Raw genomic sequence first — 23,291 nt, 5'->3', positions numbered from 1 at the left:
ATGGATGGCTATTCTGTCTTGTTATGATTCTATCATGGCAGTTCCAAGTCTAGGATATATAAATTTCCATGGTAAAACAGCTCTTGTCTGTGAAATCAAGCCATTTATTACCTTAGTTGGCAAAAAGTAGATGAGATGTTAGAAGCATTAATTCAACAAATACTATTTTATTACTTAAAAATACAGAGTGATCAAAAAAAAATACAGAGTGATCATAAGGGTATATGTCACAAATTACAAAAGAAAAATGTACAGGGAAAAGTAGAGACAAATGTGTTAAATGACAACAAGGCACCCATTCAAATGGAGTCCATTAAGAATAAAACAGTTCTTTGTTAGACAAAGTCAAGAACAGATATAGTGCTATGTTAAAAATGCCAGTTACTAGAAATATAGCTCTATTAAAAAGTAGCAATGCATTGGTAGTGTATCTAAACATGTCCTAAATTAAATTATAGCATACACAGGTCCAGTGTTCCACAATACAATCATTGGTTTTAGGCAGGAATCTGTGAGAGATTTGATTGCCTATCCTGCTGAAAGAGCAAAGCCCCGGGACTGATTAACTTCCCTACCTTCCACAAAGCTTTGTTCAGGTGATTTTGGAATGTGGTATCAAACACCCCACTCATTGCTGCTCCAAGTTCCCTCAGAACAGACACTGTGGACTCATCACCGGCATTCAGAATCCGTACAAAGAATTTATTCCACAAGTCACCACCTTTTAGCCTAAAAATACATAAAACCATTTCCATCAAGATTAGGCATATAAAAGAATTCTGTATTTAAATCAGTGCTACATTATGCACTGACGGATTTAAGGTAACAGCTAGAAGTCTAGGGTTAGAACTCAAGTAATCCTTTCAAAGCCCAAGGTAGAACTATATAAAAGAGAGGAGAGCCATAATACGATAATAAAAAAGAGAGGAGAGTCTTCCCATAAGTCTCTGTTGGGAATCTACACATTTCCTCTGTGTGCTAAGATGTAGCACTGCTCTACAAAAAAGAAAAGTGAATTTTGCTCCTCTCCTCTAACTTTCCTAAAGTCTAGGTCGTTAAACAGGCTGCAGTTCTCCTTCTCCCCTGCCCAGAGTTTTATTATCTTCACAATCCTCCGAGAACCCTAAGCTTGACTAAATTAACTACTGCTTATGTCTGCGATGTTTAACTTCCTTGTTTTCTTTTAACCAAAGAAGCTTGTATTATCAGACAAGGCAGAGTTGTTAGGAAACCCCAGCTGTCCCTATTTGTTTGTGTTACACCCACCGAGGACCACAGCCAAGTGGAGATACCTGAATTTATCCTACAGGTCTTACATTATATTTAAAGCCCATTTAAAAAGTATATTTCAGAGACATATGAGACTGACCAAATTCTGAATTAAATAAAGAAAAAATACAATTCACTTGTTGGGAGTAGGGGGAATGGAGAAGGGGTGTTAAATTCTCAATAGTGGTTTTTAATTTTTTCTTTTTTTTTTTTTAAAGATTTTATTTATTTATTTGACAGAGAGAGATCACAAGTAGACAGAGAGGCAGGCAGAGAGAGAGAGGGAAGCAGGCTCCCTGCTGAGCAGAGAGCCCGATGCGGGACTCAATCCCAGGACCCTGAGATCATGACCTGAGCTGAAGGCAGCGGCTTAACCCACTGAGCCACCCAGGCGCCCCTTAATTTTCTTTTTTTAAGCCAAAGACTATACCAATTAATTGGTATATGGTAAGCTTATTCTGTGAAGTTATTAGCTATGATAAGCTAAAGTGGACCATCGGGTATTTAATAAGTTTTATGAGTTGGCTAGAGGGAATACTAAGGTTCTGAGACCAAGCAGTTCTTATTAAGGGAGCATTTACTTCTCCAAGGAGAATTCAGTTCTCTGCTTTGATTCTACCCACTCATTAAATAAATAATAGCCTAAAATTAGTATATAATTGAGAAATTTAATTTTCTTCAAGAGATGCTTATTAACTTTGATAACAATAGCTATTAAAAAGTGCTATTAGACTAACATCAATTGATTATAAAATTATTCTTATGAAATGTTTCTATTAACACTGCTAGAATGAGAGGCTTCCATACCATAGTCACAGTCTATATGATATATCTAGGTCCAGAAAGATGTCCTAAAGTCTGAATAGTATGATTCTTTTTTTTTTTTTTTTTAAAGATTTTATTTATTTATTTGACAGACAGAGATCACAAGTAGGCAGAGAGGCAGACAGAGAGAGAGGAAGGGAAGCAGGCTCCCTGCCGTGCAGAGAGCCCGATGCGGGACTCGATCCCAGGATCCCGGGATCATGACCTGAGCTGAAGGCAGAGGCTTTAACCCACTGAGCCACCCAGGCGCCCTGAATAGTATGATTCTTATTTTTAATTAGCAATTCCTTTGTTCTGCTTCTGCACTAGATGCTCCACTGACACACTAACGAAAACTGTTCGAAATTAATGGAATCATGGCATTCAGACTAAGAAAACTAAGGCCGCCCGAGCAGAGGGCACCCAAGAGTAAAAGAAAATTATCTGGATAGGCAAAGACCCTAAAATCACCAGTACTTACTCAGATATATTTTGGCTAAGTTTCCAGAGGGACCCATCCCAGAAGACCTGTAGGTGTTCCTTGAACAATAGTAAATGTGCTAAATCTGCTATACCAAACAGATCTACCTGAAATCACAAAAAGCACCATCAGCTAAAATATTTCTCTGCTAATATCATGGCAATTTCTTTATATAGAAAGCAGAAAGTTATTATAGTGTTGAAGTTTATTTTATGACATACATTTTAGTAGACTGTTCCCTACTCCTACGGTGAAGAGAGAAGCTCCCCAAAGAAGTGATCTATAAAGCTAACTCTGGGAATTACCCTTAAGAACAAAAGATGGGAAAAATTATCCCGAAGAACAAAACTATACAGACTGTCAAATTCAAATTTGTAGACCTACTGAATGTGCATGGACTCTAGCTGTGATCTAAATGTGATCCACGTGACTGATTTAAGTTCATGCTACATTTTCAATCAGCAAACGCCAAATATCCAGAGATGAGTCAGAAGAGACTTTGTATAGAACACTATCACATAAAGCACTTAACACTTGTAATCTTTTTATGTACATTGTTTCATTTAACCCTCACAACAATTCTGATACACACAGAGCAGATTGTTTAGCCTTATTTTACAAAGATTACAGAAAATTACTTACAGAAGATCACAAAGATGAGTGATAGAAATGGCCCTGTTACTTAGGTTACTGAGTTAGTCATGTGTCTGCACGTGTATGTGTATAGTCTTCAGTGTTGTAACACAAAAATGGTACATTTTGCTTGACTTGGTGATATCTGAAAACTAGGTCATCTATTCCAGGGGAGACAATATCAGTAAATACTATCTTTCATGGTTTATCCATGGAAGAAAGAGATTAAGAAACCCTCCCCATAGTTGCTCAGGCTTGTTTTACACTTACCTGGTAGGGAGAAGAACAGTTAGCCAGGATCTTTTGTCCTTCCAGGATCTGTACAGTCCGAAAGCCGCTGAGGATAAAAACATCAGGATGTGCCCTAAGGTCGACACTGTAGGAGAAGTCCACTATCTTCAAAGCTTGATTGTTCTTATTATAATCATAGGGATCGTGGATTCTAAGCCCAGATTTAAGAGAAAGAGATAATAAAAACAGGCCATGAAAGAAGCTGCAGAGCTGCTCTTTTAAAAAAAAAAAAAAAGAGGAAAAAAAAGGGGGGGAAAAGGTATTGCAGGTGTGTCTTAGCTATGCCAACAGCGCCCTCCTGTGGTTAGCTATGGAAATGCACCTGTAAGGGCAGTGGCAGTGTCCAGCTAAGCGGGGAATGTTGAGGTTAGTCTAGTGATACAAGGATATCTAAACCATAATGTATAGGCACCACAGAACATTTATCATATTATAGTTATTATATAAAACAAGTACTTGAAGTGTCTTATACTAGACACATTAATAGGTACAATAGCAATGATTTACACACTGATGAGAACTATGGAAGAATTAGAAGCTTCAATAGATGTCATAGCCTTTCTTGTTCACTACTATAGATTAGGCTTTCCAAGGGTCATTCAGAGTCCTCCTCAGAGTTTAACTGAAACAACAAAAGGCTGTTTTTGTGTAAGATGCCACCTCTACTGTAAACTATCCTGTTTTTATTTAACACCATATTCTCTAACTCTTACCTGTAATTACAACCATTATTTCCTAACCCCCAAAACAGATAAAAGAAAACCTAATAACACTAATTCACTATTAATTATATTTTCCTTGGGTTTATCTATTCCATGCAATAAAGCTACTCTCCAAGGACACATACACTATTTGTGTGAGAGAAAAAAATGAATTATTTTTGTGTTCCTTTTGTCTCTGCTTTCCTCAGTTCCCTCAAATCCCTGATGAGTATCAGTGAGAGATGTTATATTTTTAAGTGTAGGCTTTGACTAATCCCATCACATACCTCCACAGCACAGAATGATACCCTTGAATTTGATGGCTTAACTGGGTTTAACTGGAACTCTAAGCCCCTTTCCTTGGCAGAGTTTGCATTTGCCCTCTGGTTTAGCCACTGCTCTTAGCAATGACCTCAGTTTGGCCTGACTTAAATTTTGGTATTGAAACCAAGAAGTGCCTTGGTTTTGCTAGCACCTTCAATCAATCCATACTGGCCGCATGCAGAGAAAGACTACCCAATCTAAGTCACATTCCTCCAAGGAATCATATTTTATATCTCTTCTTGTAAGGAATCATCACAATATTCAGAGTGGTTAATTTTTTTTCTGAATTAATGTATTTCCTCAATGTATTTTCTTTGAACTCTTTCAAACCATTCCCCTTGATTATTTACTTTTAGATAGCAAATACTTTACAATACTGTGTTCCTCAATACAGCATTTGTCAAGAGGCAAAAGGAAATGGAAACTATCCATATTTTAAGAGAAAGTTGACAGAATTTTAAGAGAATGAAAAGGACCAACCTGTTTCGAAGAATCAGACTCTTTGGACTCAAGTCACCATGGACTATTTCTGCTCTGTGTAATTTCTCCACTATTGTCAAAAGGTTATAAATAACTAACACTATTATTTCATGGGTAATAAGTTCACTGTGTTGAAGAAGATCCTAGAAACCAAAGGACAGAAAATTCAGTATTTCTTAAGTTGGGGTGACTGTACTTACCCTCAATACCTTATCAGTTGCTGCTTTGTACTCCTTGTTGTTCTCTACTAGAATCTGGCTTTCATAGGTTGGGTCTTTGTCTCAGTTCTAACAACACTGCTCTCCTATATAGTATAGAGTATAAATAGTGTATATATATATATCCCATACTATAAGGACTTAATGAAATAATAGATGAAGAAGGGGCACCTGGGTGGCTCAGTGGGTTAAAGCATCTGCCTTCGGCTCAGGTCATGATCCCAGAATTCTGGGATCAAGCCCCACATTGGGCTCTCTGCTCTGTAGGGAGCCTGCTTCCTCCCCTTTCTGTGCCTGCTTCTCTGCCTCCTTGTGATCTCTGTCAAATAAATAAATAAAATCTTAAAAAAAAAAAATAATAGATGAAGACCATCAAGGATTAGCCAGGCCCACAATAGGTGCTTTATAAATGGTAATTTCAAAATACCCTCATTCTAACCATTTTAAAAAATTCATATTACCATCAAAATAACATTCCAAGGGCACCTGGGTAGTTCAGTCAGTTGAGCGACCAACTCTTGGTTTTGGCTCAGGTCATGATCTCAGGGTCCTGGGATTAAGCCCTGAGTTGGACTCTGCCCTCAGCACAGTCTGTCCCTCTCCTTCCCTCTCTGCTCCTTCCCTTCCTTGGCTTGCACACACTCTCTCTCAAATAAATAAATAAAACCTTAAAAAAACAAACAAACAAAAAAAACACTCCAAAGAATAAAATGATATATTGTGTTTGGGTTCTAAAAATAATCTACTGGGGGATAGCACAGATAGACCAAGAGTAGCAAAAATAGATCATTCCTTATGTAAAGAGTTTGGAAGTTGCCACTCTGTGTCACTCTGCCACAGACTGAAAAATCAACTCTTCTAGGATCTATAAGCATGGTGGCAGCAGTGGTAAAGGGAGTTCCTCACACTTCTGTGAGTTTTATGTCTAGGAGCTAGATCAGGTTCTCACAATAAGTGTTGGAGAAAAATTCTCCATGTGCTTCCAGAGGTGGAGGGGAAGAGGAACCATTTTGAAATAGGCTACAGGCATTGTTCTTAAAAACTGTCATCAGGAGAAACCAGTTAACCAGACCTAACCTGCTAGAGTATTATCTGAGCCTACTTGACCTGGGGAAGGGAAATAACCCAACACCAGCCTGCTCTAGCCATCATGTCTCACCTAAGGGAGGAGAAATTCTTGGGAGGAACACAGTCCAGAGGCATAGGCTCACTATAAAAGAACATAACACACAGAACTATACAATGCTTTCTTTCCCCTCATACCTTATCACCACATTATTAATGGCCAATTTATAGCAGGTCCTTTTACCCAGTATATCATGCCTGTCTGTCAAGAAAAATTAGGGGCGCCTGGATGGCTCAGTCAGTTAAGTGCTGACTCTTGGTTTTGGCTCAGGTCATGGGTGAGTGAGATGGAGCTCCACACAGGGGTCTGCACTCCTCAGGGAGTCTGCTAGAGATTTTCTCCCTCGGCCCCTCCTCCCCCTCACACACGCACATGCACTCTTTCTCAATTAAATAAATCTTTAAAAAAGAAAAGAGAAAATTTATATGATAAACTAAAAGGCCAAAAACACAATCTGAAAAGACAGAGAAATATCAAAACCAGACATGGAAAAAATATTGGAATTATCACACCAGGAATTAACTTAAGAGTGGCCATGAGCTGATGACGATCATAGTTAGATTACTGGGTCACTGTCCAATTCTGGCTATTTTTGTCTGTTTGAAAATTGACATAATAGGGGTGGCCTGGCTGGCACAGTCAGTAGAGTGTGGATTCTTGGTCTTGGGGTCATGAGTTCGAGCCCCATCTTTCTTGGGTGTAGTGATTATGTAAATAAACAAATGTTAAGAAAAAAGAAGAAAACTGACATAATAAAAAGTTAAGAAAAAATGTACCAAAGAAGTTTTTGGTCAAAACAACTTGGGAAAGGAAAATGATCAATGCTTCAAGTTTATAATTTAATTGGTCTATTTCTAGAAGATTAACAGGAATTTTGCACTAAATTCTTTTGCTAAATGGAGCACAAATCTCTCTATTTAAGGGCTTTAAATGATAATGCTTTTATATTATTCAAACCTGAAGGGTGTAGCAGTTTATATATTGGTGCCAAACAATACAACCATCTTGGTACTGGTAACAGCTGCACAGATGATCATACTCCTCATTTAAACGTTCCTTTAACTTGAGGTTGATATAAAAGTCCCATGGGACAGGTTGAGATGATACCTGCAAGAAATTTTAAAAATAAGAGCTATTAGAATCTCTGATTATGGTTGGCAGATTCAAAACATTCCCTCCAGCCTTTATGATACCCCAACAGAAATAGTAGTAAAGGAATGTTTTGAAAGTCATAAATCAATAGTAAAAAACACAGCAGCAACAAATTCTGAAAGCTGGAAAGAGTATAGTAAGAGGTAACAATGCACTTAGCAGACCCAAGGAAAGCTGATTCTAGCAGTAGAGAAAGCTGAGCACAACTGAATTTATGCCACAGGACCATCTCCCCATGGTATAAAACTGAACACACCAATTACCTAGAGAAATAAGGTAGAGAAGGAACAAACACAGGAGTGGCTGAATTCTATTAATGAGGAAGTTAAACCCCAGACTCCTCTGCTGCTCCTATAGCCCAGCCTAACAACTGCCTCTCCTCCATTCTAGAAGACCAAAAGTTTACCCCTAGAAAGTATAAAGCAGAAGGGCTCTGGGCTAGAGGTTGCCAGGGACTGTTTAAGGGAGATAGGGGTGGGGGAAGTTTATACCTCAAATGTTAAGATGTACCTGTCCGCCCCTCCACTCTCCAGACTAATTTTCCCACTTAGCTTTTAAGAAGCTAGCAGCCAGGATTATGTGCTCCAGGAAGGATATTAGAAGTTTTCTGTGAAGAATCTGATCAGCTCAAAAGAAAAGGTGTCAAGAATTTAGGCATTTTATTGAATGGCCAAGCAAGATCTTCTTACTGTGAGGCCCCAAAGCTGTTAAGGCCCTAAATACATAGAGTTTTCAGTTAGCTTTTAGAGTCTCATACTTAAATATGAATAGAGTCAAAGTCTTGAAGAAAACCTCTAATATGAAAGACAGAGTTCAAAACAGACAAAAGGAAACAGATGATGCAAGGAGAAAAAAAATTTAAACCCTCGCAAATACACTCAGAGAAAGAATATTCCACCTTTGAAATGAAGAGTGGAATGTTATAAAGAAGAAAATTTTGAGAATAAAAAAGAGCTCTGGCAAATCAAATACATGACAAAAGAAATGAAAAACCCAATAACAAGTCTGAATATAAAGTTGACAAAACATTTCAGAACGTAAAGCAAAAAGACAGAGAAAAGGAGAAAAAAAGTAAGATTTTTAAAGGATCTCTAAGAGACCCTATATCCTAATAAAAGGAATTCTAGAAGTAGAGAACAGAGAAGACTGAAAAGAAGAAATAATTTATTCTTTGAAGAAAATTTCTCAAAACTGAAGGAGTTTCCACACTGAAATGGCCATTCAGTGTCTAGCAGATGGGCAATAATAGATTTTTACCAAAAGATGTATTTGTGGAATTTCAGAATACTAGGGACAAACAGAGGATCCTACAAGGATTCAGGGAGAGGGAAAAATAGTTTCACACAAAAAATGGCAAAAGACTTTAAAAACCAAGCCACAAGCCCAAAGATAATAAAGCTATCGTCAAAATTCTAAGGAAAAAAGTTTTGAACCTAGAATTCTAATATTCAAACTACCAATCCAGTAAAGGTGTGGAATAAAAAATTTTCTGACATGAAACATTTCAAAAAAATTTATACCCATGCATCCTTTCTCGGGAGACTACTAAAATGTGAAGGCTTAAATCAAGAAAGAAATAAAAATGGGAGCCAATACTACTGGGCATCCAATATAAGGAAGACGTAATGCGACTCCCTAGGAAAATGGAGAATGGAAATGTCAAGGTAGTACTCTGAGTTTGTGTTTGTGTGTGTGTGTGTGTGTGTGTGTGTGTGAGAGAGAGAGAGAGAATGAGAGAAAGAAAGAAGCCCAGGATGTAATTTTTCCGGATTGGAGCAGGCCAGAAAATTTCAGGGTATTTTCTCAAAAAGATAGAATTGGTAGAATATTTAGTATGTTTGGACTTCCAAGAGATATACACAATTGCCTCTCATTTTTGACATCTGATCCTGGCACACAATGCTGAGTGATTTTTTTTTATTTCTCAGCAACTTTTCTATCAGGAAGTTTATGGACTATTCAAGGGAGTTGATGGTACCACGTGGCACAGGGCCAAAGTTACTGCTTCAACCCACATTATTTTTTACAAGGTAACTGAAATGACAAAGAATCAGTCCTACCTTTATTATGGTTAACTCTGCAGAGTTTCTTGGTGTCACCCAGAATAATTTGTAGTCATCACATATTAGGTATTCTTGTTTAATGCAATAATCCTCATTACCTGTTGAGAAGGTTTGATTCCATTTAAAGATCACTGTGAATATGTACAGACCCTTAGCTTTTACTTCCTGGTTTAAGGGCTAAAGGTACTTTTTATTTGCCAGTTAACAGCTAGTTAGAATACTTTTCAAAATCATTGTTAAAAGTTGAAAGAGGGGAAGACAGAATCCATACTGTTACTAGAACATCAACTTATCAGTGTGTCAACCTCTATAATGTTGTTTCTTTTTGTTCTTTTTTTTCCTTTTAATACATGAGTTTTCTTGTTTTTTGTTTTAATTAAGTAAACTCTAAACCCAGTGTGGGGCTCCAGCTTATGATCTGGATCAACAGTTGCATGTTCTACTGAATAAGCCAGCCAGGTACCCCTATAATGTTGTTCTTAGATTCTAAAAATATTTGCTGTGCTCAAGCAACAGGCTCAAGTACAAATAATAACTTACTTCTACAGTGTCATACAAAAAAACCCCATGTGTTCAATGATACTTACCCAGTTCAATTTCCTTTTCTATTTCCAACTTAGGCATTGGTCTATCTTCTATAAAAAACTCTGCAGAGGCCCTCAGCTCCATTAGAGATTTCAGTAGTTGTTTGCGATACTGGGGACACCAGGGTGACTGAGTAGGGTTGTCTGGGGGAAAAAAAAGTTGAAAACAAACAAACAAACCAAAAACCCCATCACCCCCAAAACCTAAAATGGGTGTTATAAACAGAGGAGAGGAAAAAACACCAGATTGTACAATCAACATGGCTAACCTAACAAAATTCATCTACCTCAGATTTTTATGGTGTTCAGTTAATACTGATTCATTCCAGAAACTGTACAATTTATAGGAACATTTTTTCTACAGAAAAAAAAAACCACATAGTTCAGTTTGCTGAGATAAGTAAGTGTTCAGTAAACACGGGTATGGAGGTTTGCTTACAAGTGGTATGAAGCTACCTGCAGTCTCATTAGTAAGCTCCAGTTTCTCAGAAATCTGAAGACATTTGATGGAGGAGGAACTTGTAATTGAGGCAGAAGATCCAGAGAACCCAGAGGAGTGTGTGGCTTCACGGCTGTCTTCGATAATTGGGCTGAAAGAAGCACAAATGAGTCAGTTCTCATAGGGATAATAGATATCACTTTATCTGTGTTATTTTATTTAATATTCATTAGTCTAATTTTCAAAGTCCATTATTTTCCTGAAACAGATATAGATTTATAATCAGAATTTAGGTGACTTTATCTACCCTGGTTGACAGTCAATGCTGAGCATTAGATTTCCTAAATTTATGCTTTATTTACCTAATCAATAGCAAATGCCTAATCTAAATCTATTCTATACTACTGAGAAACACTGACTGAGGTACTTTTTTCTTGTTTATCCTTTCTCTAGACAGTTTATTCTTTAATAAGAAAAGATCAAGAAAGAAAAAGGGAAACCTGAATCACTGAAGATGAAAACATGCTAACAAAAATGTGATAAAAAGTTTATTGGACAAAAATTTTTAAAATGCAGTTTTAAAAGCACAAATTGGCATTTTAAAGAATATTCCTAAAACCAACATTTGTTTAACTTAGCCAACTTTTAAATACAAATACATCAAAAGGTTTTGTCTGTGGCTCTCTACACCATTTCTTCATACCATTTATTCATTTCTACCTCCCCATTAAAAGAGTCTCTTTTTTGAAAAAAGATTTTATTTATTTATTTATTTATTTATTTATATTTATTTATTTTAGAGAGAGAGAGAGCAAGGGAGAGACAGAGGCAGAGGCAGAATCTCAGGTGGACTCCATGCTAAACACAGAGCCCGATCCAGGGCTTGATCTCATGATCCTGAGATCATAACCTGAGCCAAAATCAAGAGTCGGCTACTTAACCAACTGAGCCACCCAGGCGCCCCTAAAAGATACTTTAAAAAAGTATACTCTGAGTGCCTCAGGTGGCTCAGTCGGTGACGCACCTTCCTTTAGCTCAGGTCATGATTCCAGGATCACTAGATCGAGTCCCACATAGGGCTCCATGCTCAGCGGGGAGTCTATTTTTCCCTCTGCCCCAACCCCCCATCATGATCTCTCTCTTTCTCTCTCTCTCTCAAATAAATAAAATCTAAAAAGAAAAAAAAAGTACACTTCTAGCCTATCTGAAATTAGTATCAAGCTATTCTACCATTATTTAAAACAATATTAAAGGAAAAACAAAATGCCTCCTATCTCCCCATGGCAGAGTTTACCAAGTTTCCTCAAAGACACCAGAATCCTCCTGGGGCTCTCAATCTCATAACCATCAAAATTGACTTCTTCTAACCCTCATACTCAAATCAATTACCAAATACCACCACCACTTTGTCAGGGGGAATCCCACTGTCATGTAAAGCACTTAGCATGGAACCTGGCAGGTAGTGAGAATTTGATAAATGATTGCTCCAACTGATAAGCACACACAGAATACGAGATCACTCAGACAGTCTGGCTTGTGCAACCTACAATCAATTACCTGAGCTTCTTGGTGCTGAGAGTTGGATTGTAGATGGTGCCGCAAGCAGTCTGCTGGTCCTCAGAGATCTTCACATCTAGATCCTCCTCCTGCAGCAGTCTCTCGGGATCAGAAGGGAGATCCTTCAAGGACACTATCTCATGAAAAGGAGTGGATACAAAACGTGCTGCTCTGGCGAAGTCACAGGTATCTTCTGGATTAGGACATAGAGTTACATTCCTGAAACCTGTGATAATAGCATCCTCACTCAAGGGTTCAAGTCCTGTAAATTCATCCTGAAAAAAGATTCGTGAAGTTTAGCTGAAATATTTCAGTGAGCATCTAGAGGACCTACCTTTTTTATTCAGAGAGACAAACATTAGATAAGTGATTTTTGATGTAAGGTATGGAAGTAGAGTATAAGAATTTCTAGAAAAGATAATTTTAAAAAGCACATCATAACGTTTGAGGGAAAAAGTTTTATATCATGAAAATAGCAAACTAAGTATTATCAAAAAGTATACTGTGAGGAATCGCCATACAAAGGAAAAATACTGGATAATTTTTTTCCCAACCAATTTCACCTAAGAACTAGAGGAGTAATTCTATTTTTCTTCCGGCTTTGACCTAGAAAATGTTCTAATAATCTGCTATCCTCCTAGCTTTTAAGTCTTCTTCTATGCCAAATGTTGAATTTTTATTTTATTTCTTAAAGATAATTCACAGTCATTGTAGAAAAGATGGAGTATAAAGTATTAAAAAATGGAAAATTTTAAAAAATATTCCTTTGTCTTTCAAAGATTGATTTACTTATTTAAGGGAGAGTACATGTGCAAGCAAAGGGGAGGGGCAAAGGGAGAGAGAGAATCTCAAGCAAAGTGCTAGCTGAACATGGCACCTGAAACAGGGCTCAATTCCAGGACCTCGAGATCATGGCCTCAGCTGAAACCAAGAGTCAGACACAACCAAATGAGCCACTCAAGTGCCTTCTTTTGTCTTTCAAAGTAATATATGTATATGGTTTAAAAAGTCAACTAGTTGAGAAGGATATATAGTGAAAAAGTCTCCCTCTTGCACTTGACCCTCATCTCCACTTCAACTACTATTCCCCAGAGGGAACAGTTGTTTTAACACCTGGTAGGTTACACGCATATACTTAAGAAAGGGTTTCAGGGCTATCTGGCTGGCTCAGTTGGTAGAGCAGGTGACTCTATGTCTTGGGCTCGTGAGTTCAAGGTCCATGCTGGGTGTGGATCCTCTTAAAAAACAGTAATAGTATTAATATAAATAAATAAGGGGGTTTATAACAAGTGAAATTATAGGATAAATGCTAGTATCTTTTGGCTATTATAAATAATCTTGCCATGAACATTCACGTACAATTTTTTAAAATGTAAACATGTTTTTAATTGTCTTGGAAATATACCTAGGAGAGAACTGCTAGGTCATACATATGGTAACTCTATGTTTAACATTTTGAGGAACTACCAACCTGTTTTCCAAAGTGGCTGCACCATTTTATAATCCTACCAGCACTGTATGAGGGTTCTAATTTCTCCACATCCTCACCAACACTTGTTATTTTCTGTCTTTGATTATAGTCATCACAGTATATGTGAAGTACTATCTCACTGTGGTTTTGGTCTACATTCTCTAATGACTAAAGACGTTAAGCATCTTTTCATGTGCTTAAATTTGAAGCCTATTATTTTAATTTTAACCCTAAATTTGTAAGAACTGCATGAAACAATTCACAAGTCTGCTTATATTAACTTAGGAATACTGTTCCTTACACAAATATCTGGAGACACATCCTCATTTGAGTTGATGCTTTCTGAAGTTTTGAGAACTGCAAGGGGTCTTCGTTGGGCTAATATCCGTGGGGGAGCTGCAGGATGACTGCAAAAAAACCACTTAATTTATTTTTCTGTTCATACAGATAACAGTAGCCCTTAATGCATCCTTATTTATAATAATAGAAGACTTTAAAGTATCAAAACAAAACAAAAAACTTCAAACCTGGTGTTTTCTTTTTCTGAAAGAAGAAACTCATCAAAAATGGAGAAAGGTAAACTGGGACCTATAGAAAAAGAGAACAGATTTATGCTCTTAAGAGTAAATGCCTATTCTTCAAGACATCTAGGTCAATTAATATTTTGTGCTATTTGGAAGCAGAAAGGTAATCTGTTCTTTAAAATGAATAATTTTGGGGGCACCTGGGTGGCTCAGTGGGTTATAGCCTCTGCCTTTGGCTCGGGTAATGATCCCAGGGTCCTGGGATTGAGCCCCACATCAGGCTCTCTGCTCTGCAGGGAGCCTACTTCCTCCTCTCTCTCTGCCAGCCTCTCTGCCTACTTGTGATCTCTGTCTGTCAAGTAAATAAAAAAAAAGAAAAAAAAAAGTGAATAATATCAGGAGCACCTGGGTGGCTCAGTGGGTTAAGGCCTCTGCCTTCAGCTCGGGTCATGGTCCCAGAGTCCTGAGATCAGGACAGCCCTGAGTTGGGCTCCCTGCTCAGAGGTGAGTCTGCTTCCCCTTCTCTCTCTCTGCCTGTCTCTCTGCCTACCTGTGATCTCTGTCTGTCAAGTAAATAAATAAAATCTTAAAAATAAATAAATAAATGAATGAAATGAGTAATTTAAAACATATAAAAGTAGAGATCATTTAATAACAGTTACCTAAACATGAATGAGTGTGTCTCATCTTTATTCCCCACCACTGCTACTACTTTCCAAACCCAACTCAGTTCTGAATTATTTTAAAGCAAATCTAAGACATCATATCATTTGTTAATATTTCAGTATGTATTTCTAAAAGAGAGGCTCGTTCAAAAAAGCATAATCTCAAAACATAATCATACCTATAAGATTAGTAATTTCTGAGTATCATATATCCAATCAGAAGATTCGCTTTTTACCAAAATTATTTAGAAAGTCTGAATTGAGAATGCAGATTCATATATTGTGACTGGTTGAAACGTCTCCTAAATCACTTTGATTCTTTAGGGTTTGTTGTTGTTTTAGTAATTTTCTGTTGAAGAAACTGGGTTGTTTGCCCAATAAGCCTGGATTTTTTTTGCCAATTACATCTTCCTGTGTTGCTTAACATGTTCCTCCAGGCTTTGTATTTCCTATAAATTGGTGGTTAGAGTTGGGGTTTTAATCATATCCTATATATTTTTTAAACTACTAACAGGTAGATAGTTATGTTTTACCACGTTTAATGTATTTTCAAATGAAAAGAGAATAAATTTGGGGCGCCTGGGTGGTTCAGTCGGCTAAGTGTCTGCCTTTAGCTCAGTTCATGATCTTAGATTCCTGGGACTGAATCCTGCATCAGGCGCCCTGCTCCATGCAGAGTCAGCTTTTCCCTCTCCCTCTGCCTGCCGCTCCCCCTGCTTGTGCTTACTCACTCTTTTTCTCTCTCTCTGTCAAATAAATAAATAAAATCTTTTAAAAAAGATAATAAATTTGAATATAATTTTTTAAAAAATAATTTTTATTTATTTATTTGAGAGAGAGAGGGCACAAGCAGGAGGAGAGGCAGAGGGAAAAGGAGGATCCCCGATGAGCAGGGAGCCCGATGCAGTCTTTGATCCCAGAAGCCTGGGATCATAACCTGAGCCAAAGGCAACACTTAGGCGCTTGTCCACCCAGGTACCCCTAAATTGCTTCAGTTTTAGATATTTGTTTTTCTTTCTTCTGAAAAACCACTTTCTTGGCTGCTAAATACTACTGATAGGTTTAGCTGAGTGTACACTGCTAAGGTGGAAGATGATATTCAGTAGTTAATATAAATTTAAATTTACATTTAAACTAAACATTTCAAAGCACCAAGGAATCTTATAAAAACAAAAATACTCTTAAATGTCTTCCCTATCTCAAATTACATGCTTATAACTGAATTCCATAACTCAAAGATATGATACTACCTTAGTTCCCCTCTGCCTTCTTACAATTCCCTTTACCATAATTAAGAAAAATATTTACCACATATTATAATGTGTTTGTTATTGGTAAGTTTTTCATGACATTGTCAAATGCAACTCACCTTTAGAATGAGGTTCTTGCCAAATGTTTTCTTCAGGTGAAGTCTCTCTGTAAAGAAACTTGTTTTAAGACATGTCCTAAGTACCCACAAAAAGAATTACTTAATTCTTATAAGTCTAAGAGGCTTTTTTATTAAATACAATCTTCTTCTCTCTAAGATTAAAAAAAAAAAATTCTAATACTGTCAATCTAAATTCTTTAAGAAGATAAAACCTTCCTTCGGTCATTAAAATTGCTTTATAGAAGTATATTTGATAATAGATGTTGTAACATTAACAGTATAAGCAGATAACAAAATGGTAAGCTCTCATTTTTATCAAATAAAACAAAAAACAGAACACATAGGAATATACTTATGTTAATAGCAATAATCTCTTGGTGGTAGAAATGGGTGGTTTTAAATTATATTTGAGGGGCGCCTGGGTGGCTCAGTGGGTTAAGCCGCTGCCTTCGGCTCAGGTCATGATCTCAGGGTGCTGCGATCGAGTCCCGCATCGGGCTCTCTGCTCAGCGGGGAGCCTGCTTCCCTCTGTCTCTCTCTACCTGCCTCTCCATCTACTTGTAATTTCTCTCTGTCAAATAAATAAATAAATAAAATCTTTAAAATAAATAAATAAATAAATAAATAAATAAATAAATAATATTTGAGAGGTGCCTGGGTGGCTCAGTCAGTTAAGTGTCCAACTCTTAATCTCAGCGATGATCTTAATCTCAGAGTCATGAGTTCAAGTCAAGCCACATGCTGGGATCCATGGAGCCCACTTTAAAAAATGTGTTTTTAATTTAAAAATTGTATTTGAGGGGCGCCTGGGTGGCTCAGTGAGTTGGGCCTCGCTTTTGGCTCAGGTTGTGATCTCGGGGTCCTGGGATTGAGCCCCGCGTCACAAGTAGGCAGAGAGGCAGACAGAGAGAGAGGGGGAAGCAGGCTCCCCACTGAGCAGAAAGCCCAATGCAGGGCTCGATCCCAGCACCCTGGGATTATGACCTGAGCTGAAGGCAGAGGCTTTAACCCACTGAGCCACCCAGGCACCCCAAACATGTATTTTTTTTTAACCAAAAAAAAAAGTCAGTACCCTGTCTTCCCTCATCATTACTAGAACTTATGCTGTGACAGAGATTTGCAGATATTATGTCTTGATATTATAAAAGACCAAGTCATTAGATTAAAAGGTTGGTTCTAAATGCCCTCCTATAAGCATCATCCCTTTCACCAAATGTGGTCTTACCTGGCACAAGAGTTTATTGGACAAACAGAACTGGATAGAGCCATTCCTGGTACTTCCTGAGACCCTGAAGCAATTTGCAGTTCAGCCGTCTCCTTTGTAGGCATCTTCTCTTCATGCTATTTGCATTAAATAAACAAAATGAATGTGTCCCTCTATCTAAAAAATCCTACTTATTTTCAAGCTTTAGTTCCAGAATTAGGTTTACCATACTCTTTGCGTAGATAACCACTAACCATATAAAATATCTCTGCTATAAAAGTTCTTTCTAATAATTTACGTTCCTAGTATAAGCTGTTTCTGTTGTACTCAGCTGAGCAGTGCCAAGCATATACCAAATTTCTTTGGGTGACATGTAACATGACTAGAATAAAAAGAAGTCAATAAATTGCATTGCTTTTAGTGGCTCAAGTTCCATTTGAGGTCACCTGTTAAATTACTTTGCTGCTGGACTTTGTTGCTACTAATAGCTATGAAACTACCAGAAACTCTGAATGGGGGTTAGAAGGATTTTTATCTTCTATGCTTTGATATTGTTTAAATTTGTTTCAATAAGCATAGTTTTCTATATTTAAAAAAAGAGAAATGGGGACATATGGGTGGCACAGTTAAGCGTGTGACTCGATTTCACCTCAGGTCATGAACTCAGGGTGTGAGATAGAGCCCTGCACGGGGCTCGGCGCTAAGTGAGGAATCTGCCTTCCCTTTCTCTCACCCTCTGTCCCTCTCTCTGCTTGCATGTTTTCTCTCTAAAATACACAAATAAATCTTTAAAAAAAAAAAAAATGAGAAAGAGAGAGAGAAATGACCTGATCACCCGTTCTTTCTTGCTGAGAAGTTTGAATTTCTTTTAGCTTCTTCTCCATCTCTTCAATCTGTTTCTGCATTTCTGCTCTCTTCTCGGCACTGGTCAGTAGCTCAGCTAGAAACAGTAAGGTTGGCTGATGCATTAGTCCTCATAGCAATTTATTCTGTCAAAAAATGTCTTTGGAGCTCATGGCCTCAACATGCATGCTAATATTACAGATTGAGATTAATATAAATGGACCAAAGTCCTCTACTTGAGGTCTAGGTCTCTATTCTTTCATTTATTTAATCAATAAGAACCAGAATATCTATGATGTACCAAGCACAATTCAGAGCATTTACTTGTCACTGGTACATAACACAAAGTCCTTGGCCATGTGACACTAATATTCAGTTTAGGGGAGACATGCAGACACACAAATTAATAAGGAAATCAGTGTTAAAAATAAAATAGGTGATAAAAGAATGTGTGACTGAGTAGGAGAATGGAGGTCAGGAGCTACTTAAGATGGGTAAGTCGGGAAGATCATTTTAAGAGAACGACATTCATAAAGTTGTAACCTGAATGACAAGGAGCCAGTCATATAAAGATCTGGGGAAAGATTCTAGGCCAAACCTGGCACAAAGGCCCAAATGCAGGAACAAGATCACTATGTTCAAAAGTGAGTTCCAGAGAAAGCCAGTATGACTGTAGCAAAGTAAGAAGAGAAAAGTAAAAGATGAGGTTGGAGAGGTAGGCAGGAGCCATTTTATGTGGCTATATATTATGTGATATATATATATATATAAAATATATAACATTATGTGGCTAATACCATGTGTGGGTAGAGTTTGTACTGCATGGTAAGACAATGAGGAAACATTGAAGAATTTTAAGTAATGACAGGACCTGGACTTTTTATAAAAATCATCTTCTATGAGCAAAATGGACTACAGTAAGGCCAGACTAAAGACAGAAAGTCTAGCTGCAATAGTCTAACTAAAAGATGGCGGTTTAGGGAGTGCCTGGCCAGCTCAGTGGGTTAAAGCCTCTGCCTTCGGCTCAGGTCATGATCTCAGGGTCCTGGGATCAAGCCCTGCATTGGGCTCTCTGCTCGGCAGTGAGCCTGCTTCCTCCTCTCTCTCTCTCTCTCTGCCTGCCTCTCTGACTACTTGTAATCTCTATCAAATAAATAAATAAAATATTAAAAAAAATGAAGGAGGTTTGGATTAATAATGAGAACAGTATAAATGAAAGATTTGGGAAATTTTTTGGTGGTGTGGTTGATAGGCTTATTCATTAGATATGGGGGAATGGTACAGAAAGAGGGATCAGAGATGAATTCTGGCTTTTTTTGGTTTGAATCAACTGGGTGCATATTGTTCCCTTTTACTGAAATGGGGAAGCCTGTGGTATGTGCATGTGTTGGGGTGTAGTTTTTGGCAGAAATCAATAATTCTATTCTGGCTACGTTGAGTTTAAAAATGTCTATTGGAGGGTGAGGGGAATGGGTTAGCCTGGTAATGGGTATTAAGGAGGGCACGGATTGCATGGAGCACTGGTGTTATATGCAAACAATGAGTCATGGAACACTATATCAAAAGCAAATGATGTACTGTATGGTGATTAACAACATAATAAAAATTAAAAAACAATTTTTAAAAACATCTGTTGGAATAGCCAGTAGATACAGGTAACTAAATAGAAGTTTAGAGTTCAGGTGAAATGTCAGGGATAGAGATATAAATTCAAGAATCCCCATCTTGTAAACAGTATTTAATCTATTATCCAGTGATAGTTGTTGAAAGAAAAGATAATTGGAATATTCCAAGACTCTGTTCTGGGTTTTAGGAAGATGTCTTTGATAAGAATAGCAGTGAAGGAAACTGAGAGGGAATACACAAAAAGGAAAAGCCAACAGAAGCATTTCATAAACAAGTATCTCCTCAACTGTGTCAAGTGAAGCCAAGATGGAAAAAAGATCATGACTGAAATATGGCCACTGGATTTGGCAAAAAGGAGGTTTCTGGTGACCATGATCAGAGCTGCTTCACTGGACTAGAGGGAATGCTTGCGAAAATAATGGGCAGGGACAAAGATTATAATTCCCAAGAAATTTTGCTGTGAACTAGAAAAATACACATACCTTCCCTTTGCTCTTTTAATTTCTTCCGGAAAACTTCAGCCCGGATCTCTTCAAAGGAGAACTCCCCCACCCCTGCATAAATCTTCTCCTTACAATACATCATCTTCTCCTTCTTCTCCTGAGACTCTTGCTGATGGCTTTGGACTCTTTGCAGGGGATCTCCTTCTTCCTTTCCAGGCTTTCTTGTGCTTAGAATATGGTTTATACTAGGTTCAATTTTACATGGTGTCCTAAAGAAGCAAAATAATTATTATTCACTATACAGGTCAAATGAGTTATTTCTTACATGTTTTGAAAGAACACAGGGACAATGTCAGTAGTAAGACTATGTATAATTGATTTCAAAAAATAAAAAAAGAAGATGGATAAAAGAGGCTAAAAAATAATTTGTGTGGATTATCAACAATTATGTTCTGAGTATTACTCTGTTATGATGAGGAATGAAATTAGCCATAAGTTAGGGTCATCAAATAGCTTATATTCCTTATAGGTAAAACAGATCTGAATATCATATCTTAATCAAACCCAGTGTATGAAAAAAAATTAACCTACTCAATATAGCCCACTTGCTACTGTTTATTGCCAAAAACAATTAGAGTTAGGAATACAACATTCAGGAATGTGAAGTTCAAGGTTCTCAGCTGAAGGGGAAGAATGAAAGTGATAACACAGGTTTGAAAAGAATAAGCATAAAATACTTCAAGCAAAATAGGGCAGATATTCTCAATCCTGGCAATGGACAAAATTACTTATATACCTTTTCTTTTCTTTTTTTCTTTCTTTTTTTTAAAAGATTTTATTTATTTATTTGACAGAGAGAAACCACAAGCAGGCAGAGAGGCAGGCAGAGAGAGAGAGAAGGAAGCAGGCTCCCGGCTGAGCAGAGAGCCCGATGCGGGGCTCGATCCCAGGACCCTGGGATCATGACCTGAGCCGAAGGCAGCGGCTTAACCCACTGAGCCACCCAGGCGCCCCTACCTTTTATTTTCTTATGTGCCTTTTCACAGCTAAAGATATCTGGTCCCAGGTCACCTGGTTAAGTCAGTTAAGCATCTGACTCTTGATTTCAGCTCATGTCATGATCTCAGGTCCTGAAACGGAGCTCCACATCGGGCTCCACACTCATTGCAGAGTTGGCTTCAGATTCTCTCTCTCTCTCCCTCTGCCTCTGCTCACACTCACTCTAAATAAATACAATCTAAACAAACAAACAAACAAACAAACAAAAAGCCCAGACATCTGGTCCCTACCCCAGATCTACTAAATCAGAACTTTTAATGGTAGGGACCAAGCATCTACATACCTAAAAGCCTTCCTCAACTTGTTCAACCTAATAAAGGACATCTACAAAAAACACACACAAACATCATACTTAATGATGAAAGACTGAATGCTTCTCTTCTAAGATCAGGAACAAGATAAGAATGTCCTTTTTTTTTTTTTTTAAAGATTTTATTTATTTGACAGACAGGATCACAAGAAGGCAGAGAGGCAGGCAGAGAGAGAGAAGGAAGCGGGCTCCCTGCTGAGGGGAGCCCGATGTGGGACTGAGGCTCCATCTCAGGACTCCTGGGATCATGACCCGAGCCGAAGGCAGAGGCTTTAACCCACTGTGCCACCCTTGCCACTTCTACTCAAAACTGTACTTGAATTTCTAGCCTGGGCAATCAGGAAAAAAAAAGAAATAAAGCATAACTAAAAAAAGAAACACGACATCCAGGTGGGAAAAGAAGTAAAATGATCTCTACTTGTAGATGACATGATCTTATATACAGAAAATCCTAAGAATCTATAAAAATGACAAGGGCAAATAATGAGTTCACCAAAAAAGAAGGATATAAAACCAATATATGAAAAGCAATTGTGCTTTATACACTTGTAATGAATGGAAAAGAAATTGAAAAAAGCAGCAGCACCAAAAAGAGTGAAGTACTTCAGAATAAATTTTTAAAAGTGTGAATAGACAAACACCAAAGAAGATATACAGAAGGCAAATGAGCATATAAAAGATATTTAATATCACATGTTATCAAGAAATTACAAATTAAAATAATGAGATACCACCATACATCTTTAAGATCTAAAATATTGACAACACCAAGTGTTGACAAGGATGTGGAGGTATGCATGAATGAAAAATGGTATAGCCACTTTGGAAGAGAGTTTGGCACTTTCTCACAAAACTGAATCTTATGATATAATCCAGCTATATGAGTTGAAAACTTATGTCCACATAAAACCCTGCACACAAGGGTTTAGAGCAACTTTGTTCATAATTGCCAAAATTGGAAGCAATTAAGATGTCCTCCTATAAATGGATGAACATCCACACAATGGAATATCATTCAGTCTAAAAATAAATGAGCTATTAAGCCACAAAAAAGATATGAAAAAAGCTTAAGTGCATATTACTGAGAAAAGCCAGTCTGAAAAGCTTACACACTGTTTATTTCCAACTCTAGGACTTCTGGAAAATGTAGAAATAAAAAGACATAAAAGGATCAGTGGTTGCCAGGGACTTGAGGAAAGGATAATGAACAGGTGGAATTAAGTTTTAAGGCACTGAAACTATTTATGTGACAAAGTAATGATGGACACCTGAAAAACCCATAGAACTGTAAAACACATTGGAATGAACCCGAATGTAAACTATGAACATTGGTTAATAATGTATCAGTACTTGTGCATCAATTACAACAAAAGAACTACTGGTGGCAAGATGTTAATAGGGAGAACTGTGTAAAGGGTGGGGGAGGAGGAAGTATATGGGAACACTCTGTACTTTCTGTACACTTTTTCTGTAAACTTAAAATAACTCAAAAAAACAACATCTACTCATTTTTTTAAAAAAGTGCACAACTTATATTCTAAAAACTATGATAAACTGTTGGAAGAAATTAAAGAAGATATATATTAAAGATACTCCATGTCCATGTACCAAAAGATTTAGTATTATTAAGATGGCAATATTCATTAAATTGAACA

General features: G+C 37.4%; 1 protein-coding gene across 1 annotated transcript in view; it reads right to left on the bottom strand.

Annotated features, from left to right (window-relative positions):
• Window positions 1–151: 151 nt before the first annotated feature.
• The window catches only part of BUB1B (BUB1 mitotic checkpoint serine/threonine kinase B), a 48,757-nt gene continuing 25,617 nt past the window's right edge, over window positions 152–23,291 (bottom strand). The window contains exons 9-23 of the mRNA XM_032343263.1: window positions 20,307–20,536; window positions 18,183–18,295; window positions 17,377–17,492; window positions 16,152–16,198; window positions 14,121–14,181; window positions 13,895–14,000; window positions 12,123–12,397; window positions 10,583–10,716; window positions 10,130–10,270; window positions 9,540–9,640; window positions 7,285–7,434; window positions 4,984–5,126; window positions 3,458–3,629; window positions 2,555–2,661; window positions 152–729 (exon numbers count right to left, since the gene is read on the bottom strand). Coding sequence (XP_032199154.1) covers window positions 498–729; window positions 2,555–2,661; window positions 3,458–3,629; window positions 4,984–5,126; window positions 7,285–7,434; window positions 9,540–9,640; window positions 10,130–10,270; window positions 10,583–10,716; window positions 12,123–12,397; window positions 13,895–14,000; window positions 14,121–14,181; window positions 16,152–16,198; window positions 17,377–17,492; window positions 18,183–18,295; window positions 20,307–20,536 — 2,128 coding nt within the window. The 3' untranslated portion in view covers window positions 152–497. The remainder of the gene's footprint in view (window positions 730–2,554; window positions 2,662–3,457; window positions 3,630–4,983; window positions 5,127–7,284; window positions 7,435–9,539; window positions 9,641–10,129; window positions 10,271–10,582; window positions 10,717–12,122; window positions 12,398–13,894; window positions 14,001–14,120; window positions 14,182–16,151; window positions 16,199–17,376; window positions 17,493–18,182; window positions 18,296–20,306; window positions 20,537–23,291) is intronic.

The sequence above is a fragment of the Mustela erminea genome, chromosome 5 (genome assembly GCF_009829155.1).
Source record: "Mustela erminea isolate mMusErm1 chromosome 5, mMusErm1.Pri, whole genome shotgun sequence".
NCBI classification, from domain to species: Eukaryota; Metazoa; Chordata; class Mammalia; order Carnivora; family Mustelidae; genus Mustela; species Mustela erminea.
This window is presented reverse-complemented; position numbering and strand designations above follow the sequence as displayed.